The sequence below is a fragment of the Typopeltis vanoorti genome, chromosome 6, assembly GCF_054136105.1.
Source record: "Typopeltis vanoorti isolate ZY-2024b chromosome 6, IOZ_Tvanoo_1.0, whole genome shotgun sequence".
Taxonomy (NCBI): domain Eukaryota; kingdom Metazoa; phylum Arthropoda; class Arachnida; order Uropygi; family Thelyphonidae; genus Typopeltis; species Typopeltis vanoorti.
In genome coordinates, this window is record NC_143554.1 from 62,894,070 (window position 1) to 62,908,221 (window position 14,152).

General features: G+C 36.2%; 1 protein-coding gene across 1 annotated transcript in view; it reads right to left on the reverse strand.

The window, feature by feature from the left end:
• Positions 1–14,152, reverse strand: part of LOC150105495 (coiled-coil domain-containing protein 148-like) — a 143,633-nt gene that overhangs the window by 26,000 nt on the left and 103,481 nt on the right. The window contains exon 7 of the mRNA XM_090393974.1: positions 9,273–9,532. Coding sequence (XP_090250100.1) covers positions 9,273–9,532 — 260 coding nt within the window. The remainder of the gene's footprint in view (positions 1–9,272; positions 9,533–14,152) is intronic.

Genomic DNA, 14,152 nt, shown 5'->3' on the forward strand with positions numbered 1-14,152 from the left:
AGTTTTGTACCCAGCTTTTAAAACATAAAGGGATTTACCATCCCCCTTTCTATTAACATTTTCGCCGGTAAAATAGCCTTTCGGCTTATTAAATTAGTAATTATGGTAATATGGCTTGGAATGAAGAGGATAGCATCAAGGAATAAGGAGAATGTATTTCTTGAGTTCTTAAGAGGTTAAGAGTTTTGGATTTATCATCAGAGAATGTGATTCTGAATGAAGTGCCTAATCCCCCCCCCCTCCCCATTAGTGAGTGACCATGAAGTGATCACTGGGTTCCAGGCAGTCACACGAGAACTTCTATAAAGAAGGGTTAAATATGGACCTACATGGCTAGTGATTATGAAAAGCTTAGGAGATCACTGGGAGATACACATTGTGAATAGTCACTGAATTTAGTGCTTTTAAAGTAGTAATTTTTATCTTTTTTATTGCATTTTTCCCTTACAAAATTAGTGTTTTATAGTATATTAGTGTGGATTTTTGTGTTTTTAGTGTATTTAATGTTTAATAACATGTTTAAGTTAAGGGATATTACATCCCATATAGTTTCTCAGCCGAATAAGAAACTCAAAGAGTTTCATGCCGAATATAGTAGAAACTATGTAAAGTTCGGCGATTCCAAGCGTAAGCAAATACCTGGATACTGCCGCAACTGACCCTAAAGGTAGTGCAAGCTGAGGCAACTCGTGTCAAAGGTGGAGCAAGCTCCGATCACTATTCTTGATATTTACCCATAATGTGAACTTAGCTCCTAGGAGCTGTATTATTGTTCGACATTATGAGAGAAGGTCACTACCCAGACCGGTTTCAACCTTTATTGAGGTCTCATCAGTGAGTAGGCAGACCTAGTTAATATCAAGTTTGTAGCGAACAGAACTTACAACCCTTCTACGAGTTTTGCCATGAGGTGTCCTAATAAATTATTAGATATACTTCATATATCTAATAATTATTAGATATACTTCATATATCTAATAATTTATTAGATATATACCTAATAAACCTAATATACCTAATAAATTATTAGATATACTTCATATATCTAATAATTATTAGATATACTTCATATATCTAATAATTTATTAGGACATTATATTCGGCATGAAACTCTTTGAGTTTCTTATTCGGCTGAGAAACTATATGGGATGTAATATCCCTTAACTTAAACAAGTTATATGTCGCCGAATTGAAGCCTTTGGCTCTTCATATATCTAATGTTTAATAACATTTTTATTAAGATACTGTGGTAATAAATATAGTTTAAATTGGTGCCAAAAACTCACAAGAAATGTAATACTAAGAAAGATATTGAAAATACTAAGGAGGATTTTTAAAATGCATTAATCTCCAAAATCATGAAGTTAAACTATATTTATTACCACAGTATCTTAATAAAAATGTTATTAAACATTAGATATATGAAGAGCCAAAGGCTTCAATTCGGCGACATATAACTTGTTTAAGTTAAGGGATATTACATCCCATATAGTTTCTCAGCCGAATAAGAAACTCAAAGAGTTTCTTATTCGGCTGAGAAAAACTCACAAGAAATGTAATACTAAGAAAGATATTGAAAATACTAAGGAGGATTTTTAAAATGCATTAATCTCCAAAATCATGAAGTTAAAGCAGATTATTAGACAGACAACATGGGAATTACAGAAAATTGAGCAGAGGTTGAAGGAACATAGGGAGGATAAGAAAATTTAGCAGCAAAATAAGAAACAACCAAGTACAGAATAGGTAAGTTAGTAATGAAAATCAGGTAAATAATGGTAATTGTAAAAAGAAGGATATTATTTGGTATGGTGACTCTATCATAAAACATGCTGTTGATGAGCGGGTTATAACTTCAAGTTTTCCTGGAGTAAAAATAATAGCCCATGCTATTCAAAAACAGTAAAAAAAAGTAAACGAGATCGTAACTGTAGCAGGTACCAATTACTTAACGAGTAATAAGTTCAGTATGAGAGAGGATATGAAAGAGTTGTTTGAAGAAGCGAGAGTGAAGAGTGAGAAAGTGAACATCTTAAGTATATTACCTTGATATGATAAAAATGAATTAAGAAGAAAGGCTAAGATGGCAAATGATTTGATGTGTGGCAGTGTGGAAGGAATGAATGAGAGTTTTTGGATGTGTGGAGTGAGTATGAGAGAAGATTGGATTTGTATAAGAGGAGGGATGGCCTACACTTGAATCCATTTGGTATCAGAATTCTTGAAAAACTCATAACTGGTATGAGACCTAACACAGAGAGTCAGGGAAACTAAATTGTAATGGGAGGAATGGTGAGAATCTGTGTGTAAGAGTGATCATCTTATGTAACTGTGTGTAATGATGTGAATGGGCATTATCATGGAAATGATTATGAGGATAGAAAGATTTCGATTTTGTGTTCTTGTGGTTCAAAACCATCAAACAGGTACAAAGATGTCTGCATGCATTCTGGAAGTTTCCAACTGTGTCACCGAGACTACAGACAGGAGTATACAAAAGAATATGCAGGTAGCTTATTATGTCTGTACATGAATGCTAGGAGTAACAGACAGAAACAAAGGCAGTTTGTTGCCTTAGTCAATATGCTAGGACCACAGATTGTAGGCATTACTGAGACCTGGCTATTAGAATCAGATATACTAACTGATACTGAGTGTAAAGGGTACAACATTTTTAGGAAGGATAGACAGGATAGGAGAGGAGGGCAGTTGCTGCTAATGATATCAGATAACTTGAATACAGTTAGAGTTGAGATCTCTGATTGCAATACTAGTGACAGTTATGCATGTGGCAGTGAGTTTGAAGACATCTGGTGTGAGGTGGAATCTCAGAAGATCAAATACATAATGGGGAGTAGTTACAGCCTGGTAGATCAGTTGCTAGTAATGAAGAACTGAATCACCAAATAAAGACAATAGGTGCAAAAAGAGTAATCATAATGGGGAACTTTAATTATCCAAACAATCACTGGGTAGTAGTAAAACTCATAAGAAGAATGAAACTGAATATATTGAGCTGTTGTGAGACAACTTCCTCAAGCAGCATGTGGCAAAAGGAACTCGTTGTCAAAGAGTGTTAGATTTGATTATAGTATCAGAGAGTGTTTCAGTTAAAGACATAACCATTCTGCCTCTGATAGGTGACAGTGATTGATCATGTGGTACTCACTTGGGAAGTGGCTAAGTTTATGAATGTTCCATTAAGAAAAGGTTACATGCTGAACTACAAAACAGGAAATTATGACAAACTGAAGAGTATACTGGGTTCAGTGCTATGATATCAGATGCTGGTTGGGAAGAATATCAACAGTGTATGGGAATCATTTAAAAAATATTAAATGATACAATATTAGAATGTGCCCAGAGAGTTTGAAGAATATATAAGGTAGGAGTCAAATCGATGTGTAATCAAATCAAGAAAGATATTCATAAGAAAAGGTTGATATGGAAGGAATACTGTGTGCATAAGGATAATGGCCATTATGAAAATTATAAGCAGCAAGAAGATGATCAGAACTGCTGTATGGAAAGCTAAGTCTGAGTATGAAAAGAAACTAGCTCAGCAAGCTAAAGTCAATCCTAAAGAATTCTATCATTATGCTGCAAGTAAAAGAAAGAATGAATATGAAAGAATGACGCTACTAAATGCAGATGGTGTGAAGCTGACAGATGCAGAAGAGGTTGTTCAACTAATGAGTACCATTTTGCTAAAATTTATCAAACTAGTGTATGCAACATTGCACTCACTGCTACCTCTTCACCAAATGAAGAAATTCAGGTATATGAAAAGGAAGTATTAGAGCTGTTGCACAAAATGAATTTATTTATTTATTTATTCGTGTGGGGTTCCCCCATTCTTCGACTGCCCCTTAGGACTGGTTGAGCTCTCCTAATGAGCGATTAAGTACTCTATATCCTATGATTGTAGCCTGTATGTACACGGGGCCAGTTTGCTTGCTTGCAAGATGAAAACCCCAGATAAACTGGGGGGGGGGGGGAACCTGTTGTGCATGCCCAAGACTGGCTAACTTGGCTATGGCTGAGGAAGATCCTTGAACTCCTCACATCATTGAAGGGAATCGAACCTAGGACACTCCTTCCCCAGGCATATGTCTGCGAAGCGCATAATCACTTGGCTAACCGTGCAGACACAAACTCAATAAACATTTAACAACAGGGACTGATGGGATATCAGCATGGCTGCTAAAAGTGTTCAGCTTAACTGGCTATTCCTTTGACCAGGCTATATGATTTGAGCTTAAGGACAGGGAAGATTCTGCAGGAGTGGAAAGAATGTATGGTAATCCAATTGCATATGGGTTGTGCAAAGACCAATATATCCAACTATCAACCAATCAGTATCTCAGGAGTGGTGATGGTGAATATTTTGGAAAGGTTGGTTAAGGCTCGCATTCAGAAATGGGTTAGCAGAGAATCTTTACTTTGCAATGAACAGTATGGGTTTACTAAGGGAAGGTCATGTTTTAGCAACCTGCTCACATTCTATAATAATGTTACCATTGAGCTAGACAAGGGGAATGGATACGCCATGATACTTTTGGATTTTGCTAAGGATTTTGACAGAATACAGCATGAAAGACTTGCATAAATTGGGGAATATGGATTTGGATTAAAAATATTAGTGTAGATAAGAGGATGGCTGACTGACAGATATATAAAAGTGATATATGGGGGATGTACATCTGCAAGGTTTAAGGTAACCAGTGGTATACCACAATGTAAAATTGTGTACAGAAGGATTTTTATGCAAAAACACCTTATATACTGATTTTACTGGTAAACAAAATTCACTGAAAATACTTGCGAGTTAATAGAGGAATTTTCATATTTTTTAATTTGGAAATAATATTTTTTGTATATTACTGAATATTGTCACCTCAAAAGGTTTTGTAAAAGAACAAAGAGAAATAAGTATAAGATAAATTGTGTCTAAGTATACCTCTAATCAACTAAAATTCCAGACAGATTAAGTCCTGACCTGAGGCCACTCCAAACGTGAAGGTTGACATTACACGGGGGTTTCCCATCTGAGTGCACTGATCAAAGAGGATGACGGGTGCAGAACATCAAGGGTCCCAGGGGATTACTACGTAAGAAAAGACAAAGGTCATTGGAACCAAATAAATAGCAGTGTGCTACGTCGAGATGGCTTTTGGTTTTTTCTGTCCCTGGGAGTTCAAGTTTTGGGTACGTTCTGGAGTGGAGTTATCATTCTTGGGTCAGCGTGAAGTTACGAGGTCATGTGGAGTTCTGACGGGAGAGTTCGGACTCATGGTGGCATCAAAGTCACCAGAAGCCGAGGTGGAAAGTACGATGTTTGGAAATAGCAATTAAGCTTCACTAGAATCGTGGGTGATGAATCGTTATCTCAATTGGAGACTTCATTGAAGAAGCAAAGGCCAGGAGAATGATGCAGCTAAAGCAAGTCGTATTAAGAGGAACCAGATGCTGAACGTCCAAGCTGTAGGAATTAATTTGTCTGCTGATTACAAAGAAGAAGTCTCACAATTTTCGAAAGGGATGCCCTAGTGCAGTAACGAGGTCTAATGGGAATAAGAAGAGATAATCGCTCGAATCAACCTGAGAGGACCAGACTTCATGAAAAGTAACAACTTTCCATTATTTAGTCAGAAACCAACTTAGATTGTGATGGTGGTTTGAATTGATGAAATTGATTTAAAGTAAATGTTGCAGGACTTTAGGCCCTTGAGCTAATATCTGAATTAATTAATTCTATGTAAGAAAAAGCCTAGCTTAAATTACTGTGAAACTGCTTGAGTTTATTAATGTAGAAATTCCTTAAGCATGCTTTTATTATATGTTGAGGATCGGAATGTATGTACAGTTAAGAGGGGGGGGGGCAAAATTCTAGACACGTGGTCCTAAATAGAAATGTTCAGATGATTGTGGGATATGATTGGATAACTTTAGACAGCTGTTAGTTAGAGCTTACTTACAAAAATTAAGCGAATTTAATATCTGTAAATTGTGTATCTTTACTTAATGATGAATAAACTGTTTTATTGTCAAAATAACTTGCCTGATCTCTCTAAGTCAAATGCACTACTCATAAAATTGAACCTGTGTGTCTTGAAGTAGATATTGCCACGACTGCAGAGTAAGAAATATATATAGGTAATTTGGTATATAGATTAGTTGGAGAGAGAGGAGCTCTGTGTCATACTGGGTGCTCTATTCTACGGAGAGAGATATTTCTCTTATCCTACAATTTTGGTGGTGCAGCTGATTTACAAACAAATTTTCCAAAATTTAAAATTAGAATAAAACACCAGTAAATCAGACAAAGAATTTGGCTCCAGCCCGAAGCACTTTCTTTGTTCTTGACATCTTGCACACGTGATCCTTACTATTTGCAGCCATAAGATAGAAGTAACACTGTTAACGATAAAGCAACAAGGAAGTTCAATTGGTAATCATACAAGACAAAGTTTAAATAAGATTTAATAAGACGTAATATAAACAAAATTTACATAATTTTACAACAAGGATCAGTCCTTGGTCCACTGTTATTCAATTTGTACATTAATGATATTGGAAAGGATTTGACAGGCAACATACATGCTGAATGATTTGAATAGGCTGGAATTGTGGGCATAGAAAAATGGATATCAATTATTATTATGTGACACCTCCAGGGGAGTCCAAAGACTCATCAAGGGGGAGAGCACCAACTCTACAACTCTGTCTCCACAACTACTACTACTCAATCCACCAATGAACCGCAACTACACCAACGCCATCTATCACCCATCACCACCACCACTACTATTTTCAAAATTACACACATCCATGCCCACAGCGAGATTCGAATCCGTAGCCTTTTGGCTGGAGAGCGGATATGCTAACCACTCAGCCAGCCAGACTGGCATTCTGTGTCAGTAAATGTAAATTGGTTACATTATGCCAGAAGAAACTGATCAGGCTAGGGATCTCGGAGTGTTAGTATATAGGAAGTTGAAGTTCAGTGGGACCATGTGGCAAAGATTGCAAATACAACTCAAAATATAATTGCAAAGTTGAAATGAACTCTGACATGTAAAGATAAGGATGTCATTTTGCCTCTTTACAGAGCCTTGATAAGACCTCACTTGGACAATTGTGCTCAGGTCTGGTCTTCTGGTTTCCGTTGCAAAGGAGTGTTAAAAGTGTGTCAAAGGAGAATGCAAAGGAGTGTTAATTATAAATGATATCAGGATTGTGGAATATACTGATTATGAAGAGAGATTGAGAATTTGTAGATTGCAGACACTAGCAAACAGGAGAAAGAGGGGTGATATGATTGAGACTTACAAACTTCTGAAAGGGTCATAAAGGATATCAGTTGGAGTTTTTCATTTTATGGAGAGTGGGGAAAGGACAAGAGGGCATCCTTGGAAGCCGAGAATGAATGCTGCGAAGAAGGGAGTGAGGGCTAGAGTTTTCTCTCATAGTGGTGCATAATAGGAATGAACTGCCATTGGATGTTGTGTGTGCAAGCAGTGTGAATGAATTCAATAATACATATGATAGCTGGTGTGTGTGTGTGTGTAGTATGTGGCCTCCTTCAACGAGTCCCCGACTCCCTGTGTCTCTCTCTCTTAATACCAATAATAATATAGCATGAAAAGTGGAGTTGAGTGGGAAGGATATAGATGCTGTGTGAGCATTCACCAAGAGCTATATAACAGCTGTAGTATCTGCGTGCATTCCAAAAATGAAAAGGTGTAAAATGGACGAATGAAGAAATTAAGCATGAAATCTGAAAAAAGAAGAAGAATGGCACTGTGGAGGCTACTACACAAGATGAAGTAACTGATGATCAGTTGAATGAAGAGTACAAAGAGTAGACTAGGAAAGTGACTCAGTTGATAAAGACAGTAAAAGCATATAACTGCTTTTGCATATAAATTTCTTATGTAACTTCACATCTTAAAGCCTGCTTTTCCTGCAAATGAAATACATTGTATTCCCTTTCTCCCCTGACTATGTGTGTGAATGAATGATTCTTTATCCTCAAATTATATTCATATGTTTCATTGCACTGAATTTCATTTCTAACAGTTTTCACTAATTTGAACAGCACAGGAACAAATTCTGTAAAAGATTTTTCTAAGCCTTTTCAAGTGAAACTGGTTAGCTGGGTTCAGACAGCAGCTTTTAAAACATACACAAATTAACTGACAATAAGGTACATAAAAAAAAAATAAATAAATAAAGGGAAACAATAAAGTTAAAATATTATTCCCTATGAACCCTACAAGGTTATGAAGAGAACAAATAACGATTAAAAACTGCCAGTGCATTAGGGAAAAAATCTATAGAGAACAAATTTAACAGTCTACTTTGTTCATCATAAATTTAATTTTACATTTTAAATAAGTAGTATTTATGTTATAAATTCTCCATTAAGACATTTTTAAGACAAGAAAAGAGTCTAAACAACTTCACTTTCCATAAAATTATCAAAAAGAAAGGATAATAATAATAATTTATTTGTAATACATAGAGTTATTTTGTACTAAGTAGGAAAACAGCATTTGCTGTTGAAATCTGAGTTCTGAAAGTGACAGAGCTTACAAGAATATAACCAAGGGCAAGAGAGCAGACTTGGTATTGCACTACTTAAAAGACATCAAACTTATGAGACCCTTATATTTGCCTTTCAGCAGCCCTTCTGCAAGTTTAAAACAGCGTGTGCCTATTTTAAACTGTTGCAATCCATTATTGTTTTATATAGCTAACATTTTGATGCAGCTAAAAAACTGTTTCAAGATGGATATTTATCATCCTTTCTTCTAAAGATTTTGATAATAAATGAGTTCATTAGGTTCTTTTTTCTACAATCATGGTTTATGAACTAACTGAGAGTTCACCTCTGAAAAATACACCTTTCAATGACTTTTGTCCTATGATTTTAATCTGATTGTGATGAGAACCAACAGTTTGAAACACTTGTCAGGCTACTGAAACCTTAATTAAAGGCACAAATAGTAATTGAAATATGGGCTTGTGCACAGAGTTGATAACTTTTTAAGTTATGAATTCTGTGTGCAAGACACTAAATGAAAGCTTTTTTGCAATATCAAGGCCACTCTCATGCCAGAAAGATTATTCTTAGAAGCTCTCAGTCACCGTTGAAACTCAATGCAAACATAACTTTGCTTTGTTACTTTATTATAACATAATAATAACATTCTTTCTTTCAAAAAATCTTAGTTTTGTGGAATATAATGAAATAATATATTAATCACCTTTCTCGGTCATATTTTGAACGTTCTTTAGCAATCCGTCTCATCTCATCTAAACGACGCTGAAGAGTTTCTTCACTTTCCTTTTGCAGACGAAGTCGATCCTCATAATAAGCTCTCAAACGTTGACGGGCTACTTCTCTTCTGTATTCTTCTTTAGCTGCTTGCCGTTGTTGTACTACTCTTAAAGCCATCTTTCTCTGTGCATCCAGCTCTGCTTGTTGCAATCGTTCAGTTTCTTTCTCTTTTCGCCAATGTTCTACCTGTTATTTAAAGCATTATTAAACATACATATAGGTAATTGATATGTCATATTTATAGTAAATATCAAGTCTCTTCTTAAACAGAGGCTGCAGATGCATGATTCATTATACAGACTTTTCAGTGACTAAAAAAATAGTGAGACGAATCAGAGGTGAGTAACTGAGATAGCATGAGTGCCATAGAGCATATGAACAGGGGAGTAGGACTACCAGTGTAGTCCCAGAAGTTACAAGCTCTGCAGAAATGGATAAGTTTTTTGTTTCATTCTTCTTCTTCTGAATTCTTTGTAATTCTTATTTGAGAACAAATGCATTCTCCTTTTCTGAAATAATTTATCTGGGCATAATTTCTGGAGTTCCTTAAGAGTCAACACTAGATAAATGATGGAGACCTCCACAGGGCTTGTAAGGAATGCAGAGAACAGACTCAACTGACCAAATATGCAATGCTAGTCTTCTCATAGCATGCCTTGTTATTAGGTCTTCTCCACTTGTTTAGATACTTCATAAGTAAGGATGGGCTGGCAAATTTGGGACTCAGCTGGCCAAACTGTATTCTGCAAGGACTAAAACAAAGACAAATATGATGGTTCATTTATAAACCTGGTCAAACAAGGCATAATTTTATCAGGTTGGTTGGTTTATAGTTTATTGGTGCTAGAACAGCAAAGGTTACAGCAGTACACAGAGTCAAAGGTTCCAGCAGCATATAATAGTCAAAGATAAATTAATAAATAATATGTATGTACAAAAATTAAATTAAACAATGCAGTATCTACATATAAATAAAATTAGTCAAACATGTTTGTAGAAATTAATTCTTTGTAAAAGGTTAAAAACATAATTCAATTTGCCTGAGTCTGATAACATCTGTCTGAGTGTACATGGCTTTGCTAGATAAGTAAAAATTTCATTCCTCTCTTATGTAAAGTGCATGCGACATCTCCACCAAATATGACAAATAGTAAGATGCATGTTGCATTTTTCACACACACACAGGTGGTTCATCAGCCCTCAGTAAATATGAATGTGTAAGATAACTGACCTATATAGAGCCTAGAAAGAACAACTTCCTCTCTTCTCTTTGTACAGTGACTAAAATGCCAATGCTTAATTTTGGGCATATCATGTAAGTTGCTTGTCAATGCTTCCTGCCATGATGACTGCCATTGGGAAATTAGATTTGATCTCATAAAGTGTCTGTAGTTTGTATATGGTACTATTAAGCAGTGCGTAAAAAAAAAGTATCAGATGATCTCGCAGCTGTATATCTGTGATCTGATTTCCCTTAATCCCAATGTGGTGGAAATCCAGCACAACTGAACATCAAAATTAAGGTTTTCATTTTGCAAGTGTAACACCTCGCACAGTACTAGATGTAGATTATAGATACGAGAAGAGATAGCCTGTAAAGAGCTCAATGAGTCTGTATAAATTATACACTTTTGGTAGTGGTTTACTTTTATATACACAACTGCAAGCTGAATGACATGCAACTCTGTTGTATAATTACTACAATCATAGTAATGTCTGGTTGGAGATAGTAAACAGTCAGCACAGGTGTTAGTTCTTGAACCATCAGTATAGATGGGCAAGGGATAAGAGTGGGCTGCTCTGTGTGCATTGAACAATTGCAGGTAGACAGATGATGGTGTATGAGACTTCTGTAGTTGACAAAGTCAGAGGTTGCAGAATGGAATGCAAGCCTGCCATGGAGGAATGATGTTTTGTGTGGTGGTGGTAATGTTGTCACCATTCAAGCCAATACCTTCCCATAGCCTTTTTTAACATGCATACCAAAAGGACATATGGCAGTCTGATATGCATGATATTGAGCTTCCCAATGCAGATAAAAGAGACTAGTCCATGTTGGATGGTCTGGAAGAAACTATAGAGCATAACTGAGAGTCAACTGTTTCCGTCTAAGTGAATGAGCCAGTTCATTTGCTTTAACATAAAGACTTTGAGGGGGAAAATGTGTAAAAGGTACCAGTAGCTATCTGTATACTCTGATGATGGATGGGATCCAACCATTGCAGGTTATTCTGCCTTGCAGAACCATAGACTTGAGCCCATAATCCAACTTCGAACATATAAGTGCATGACAAAGACGAAGCAATGAAGACTGATCTGCACCCCAGAGACGATAGAATGCAAAGGAGATTCAATGCACTCTTGCACTTTTCTCTTCGTTAATGAATGTGTGCAAGGAACATAAGTTTTCTGTCAAAGATGAGCCCCAAGAACTTGGCTTCTGTTGCTAGTGGAATAACAGTTCTTCCCATTCTTAATTCAGGAACTGAGTGAAGTGTGCTTTTTGGCAGAAGTGTACATAGACACTTTTTTCTGCTGAAAACCTAAACCCATTACTAACAGCCCATAAGGAAGCATGATCAATTGCTTACTGAAGTTGTCTTTCAAGTACCCTCATATTACAAGAGACAATAAATTCTCTGAATGTTGTCAATGTATAGAGCATTGTCTACAGTGGGAGGAAGCTGTTTGTGATTCAGTTAACTTTGATAGCAAAAAATGTATCACACTTAAGACAAAGCCTTGGGGAAAACCCTGTTCTCGATGATACGGTTGAGATAGTGTACTTCCTACTCTAAATTGGAAAGCTTGCCCATACAGGAAGTTTTTAATAAAAACAAGAAGATGTCCTCTGAGACCTAGCTTATACAGGTCTTTTAATATGCCATATCTTCAGGCTGTCTCTCATAAGCTTTTTCCATGAGAAAGAAAACTTAAACCAGATGTTCTTGCTTCAGGGACAACTCTTATATAATTTAGAACCAAATGGTACTAAAGTTAAATTAGGTCTACGAAAGCCACATTATGTATTAGAAAAAAGATCATTGCTTTCTAAATACCAGAGAAGGCTGGCATTAACCATTTTCTCTAATATCGTACAAAGACATCTGGTCAGAGCAATAGCTCAATAATTATTTGCTTGTGTTGGATCCTTTACTGGTTTTGGGACAGCAATGACAGCTGATTTTTGCTAGGAATCTGGAAACTCTTCCTCTGCAACTATATATTCTGCTGTATATTAAGAGAAGGAGATCCATAGATGGAGAAGATGATGGTAGATGTTTTATCATTTCATTATTTAAATTAAGGGGATATTAAATCCCACATTGTTTCAAAACCGAATAAGAAACTCAAAGATCGGAATCAAAGAGTTTCATGCCGAATATAGTAAACTATAAAAGTATCGGCAGATACTAGCGTAAGCCAAAGCACATAGTACAAAATGAAGCCTACTGGCTCTTTATTTAAGTAATTTAATGGGTGCACCTGTTTGACAACTCGTATAGCAGAGTATATAAGTTCTTTTTGCTATACCCTCAGTATTAATTTGGTCTACCTACTCACAGATGAGACCTCAATAAAGGTCGAAACCGGTCTGGGTAGTGACCTTCCACCATAATGTATAACATCATACATCTCCTAGGAGATGGGTTTTACATTATGGAAAATACTAAGAATAGCGATCAGAACTTTCTCCACCTTTGCAACGAGTTGCCCTAGTTTGTACTATGCTTTGGCTTATGCTAGCATCCGCCGATACTTTTATAGTTTACTATATTCGGCATGAAACTCTTTGATTCCGATCTTTGAGTTTCTTATTCGGTTTTGAAACAATGTGGGATTTAATATCCCCTTAATTTAAATAATGTTACATCGCCAAAATGAAGCCTATTGGCTCTTTATTTAAGTTATAATTTCATGATAGATGTCATCAGGCCCTAATAAACTAGGGTGATACAGTAAAAAAGCTCTTTTTAGTTCCTTCTTAACAAATGCCTGATAGTATTGCTCAAGCTTATTGGTAGAAAAATTTAGCTGCTGTTTCTCTTGCTGAGATTCTGGCAACATGTTCTCCCAAAAGTGTCTGCAATAGCTTTGGGATTGGCAACAACAACATCCATTATGGTCTAATGTAAACAAATAGTGTATTCTATATCTATATCTATCTTTCACGTTCTGGATTTTATCCCATACAATTTTTGCACTGGTCATTTGATTAATTGATGAGGCAAATTGGATCCAAGATTGTTTTTGACTGTGTCTCACATAATGTGCTTTGATCCAAGCATGCTTAAAAGCTATTAATTATGATGTACTGAAGTATCTACAAAATATACCCCATATTCTGTATTGATCTTTTTTGGTTGCCTGGCATTCTGTATTCCAACAAAGCTTTGGATAGAATGGAAATTGAGATGATGTTATTGGAGTGGGGGCTGTTGCTGCCTGGACAATGCTTTACTACTTCACTGATAGGTGTTTGATGGACTGTATCAGCATCAAATTTTGCAAGATGGGAAAAAGTGTTCCAAGTTAACCTGGTCCATTTCCCATATAGGTATCGATGTAGGAGAACATGGTTCCTGCGAAGACATTGTGCAAAGAAAATGATTGCTTCTACACATATATTCTCTTCAACATCCCACGTGAGCAATGGAAGAATGGAATCATCGACATCATAGATAGGTGGAGACAGAGGGCTACCAGGGGTAGCCCTCTGTCTCCACCTTTGGCAAACTATCTGAACCATCTGGACGATTCAAAGAATCATCCATTCATCCCCATCCATCTCTTTGGTTTCATTAC